We start from the raw sequence: 1458 nt of genomic DNA, 5'->3' as shown, positions 1-1458 counted from the left end.
CCACTAGGAGGGAACAACTCTGTCCCCCCTCCCTTCCCCCAAACATAAGGAAATCCCCCATTTCACATACGTACTCTCGGACTGGAAGAGGAAGCCATGCAGCCATACACTTAAAAGCGTAGAAGAAAATGTCAACCCAACCAGTTGCCAGGGTTCAAGTCCATCACACTGGGCATTCACAAAGCTCGTTGCCTTCTCCCAGTACATCTGGAGGATTTCTTTGTAGGGAATAATTGCATCCTGCGCAAAAGAAAATGAGACTGATATAGAGAGGAGTTCAAATGCACAAAAATAGGGCATCAAAAAGTCAGTGAGCCTATTGTCTGTTAAAAAGGTGCTTTTTGGGATGCAGACCCCACGCTTCCCTTAATTCCTGTAAACAGAACAGGTAGGAGATAGTTGTCATTCAGTCCTAGTCAACAGCTACCGATAAAAATACACATCTTTAAAGAGTTCAAGTATTCAGAGAGAAGGCACAAGGGCAGAAGAATAAGGTGTGCAAGCTTCGCAGTCCCAAGACTCACCATCAGATCTTACCATGGCCCGAGAGAAGCAATTGTGTTAATATTTTTTCCAAGGAATTATTAGGTGGCAAATGAAGACTGAACTACAATACGGCCATCAGAGGAGCCACCGTTCATAAAGCACCACCAAAGCAGGTCTATTAAGTACCCAGGGCTGGATTTTTAGAGAAGATACAAGTACTCAGCAACTCCTTAAGCTGAAGATCTAATTAGTACTTTCCATACGAAGGGAGGACGGAAGAGGCAAACACTGCTGCTGCCAAAAGAAAACCCAGAAAACTGATGCAATAACAATTACAATGTCAAACTAGCAATTAGTGTTGGGACAGACCCCAAGTACATAATCCGTATCTTCAAAGCACACTCTCTTCAAGAGTCTCAGAAGAACAGGGTAGGAAAAAAATGGATGTAAACAAGGAAAAAATGGATGTAAACAAGGAAAAAATGGATGTAAACAAGGAAAAAGGCCATTTTCCCCCAAAAAAAAATGGATGTAAACAAGGAAAAAATGGATGTAAACAAGGAAAAAAGGCCATTTTCCCCCAAAACAGGGACTTTTGGTACGATTCTCTGGAAGAAGAGTTTCTAGAGATAAGAATAATCCAGGTAACCACACCTTGCTTAGAACTATCATCAAAATTACGTATTTGGAGGGGCTGTCGCACGTTACAGACAAAAGTTTACGCATTTTACTTTACTTTTTTTTTTAAAGCTTCCTCAGCTACCCCCAGAGCACTCTTCCCAACCCTTCACCCCTTTTAACCCACCATCAAGCCTAGTTTTCCCCAGTTTTGCTGGAAAGTTTTCAGGGGATATCTTCAGCACTACAAAGCTTCACCCTCCAAACAGAGGACCTTTCCAAAGATTTGTTATTAAACCTTGAAGGAACACATCCTTGATACCTATGCTGTCGTACTCTTGGTGGGTTCAGGGT

The 1458-nt window shown here is 42.2% G+C and overlaps 1 protein-coding gene across 1 annotated transcript in view; it reads right to left on the bottom strand.

Annotated features, from left to right (window-relative positions):
• The window catches only part of SGPL1 (sphingosine-1-phosphate lyase 1), a gene marked incomplete at its 5' end in the record, with an annotated part of 23243 nt that extends 23003 nt beyond the window's left edge, over window positions 1–240 (bottom strand). The window contains one exon of the mRNA XM_009634810.2: window positions 75–240. Coding sequence (XP_009633105.2) covers window positions 75–240 — 166 coding nt within the window. The remainder of the gene's footprint in view (window positions 1–74) is intronic.
• Window positions 241–1458: the final 1218 nt, after the last annotated feature.

This window comes from Egretta garzetta, unplaced genomic scaffold, assembly GCF_000687185.1.
Source record: "Egretta garzetta isolate BGI_Z169 unplaced genomic scaffold, ASM68718v1 scaffold93, whole genome shotgun sequence".
Taxonomy (NCBI): Eukaryota; Metazoa; Chordata; class Aves; order Pelecaniformes; family Ardeidae; genus Egretta; species Egretta garzetta.
The sequence above is the reverse complement of the archived record's forward strand: the minus strand, read 5'-3'. Positions and strand labels throughout refer to the sequence as shown.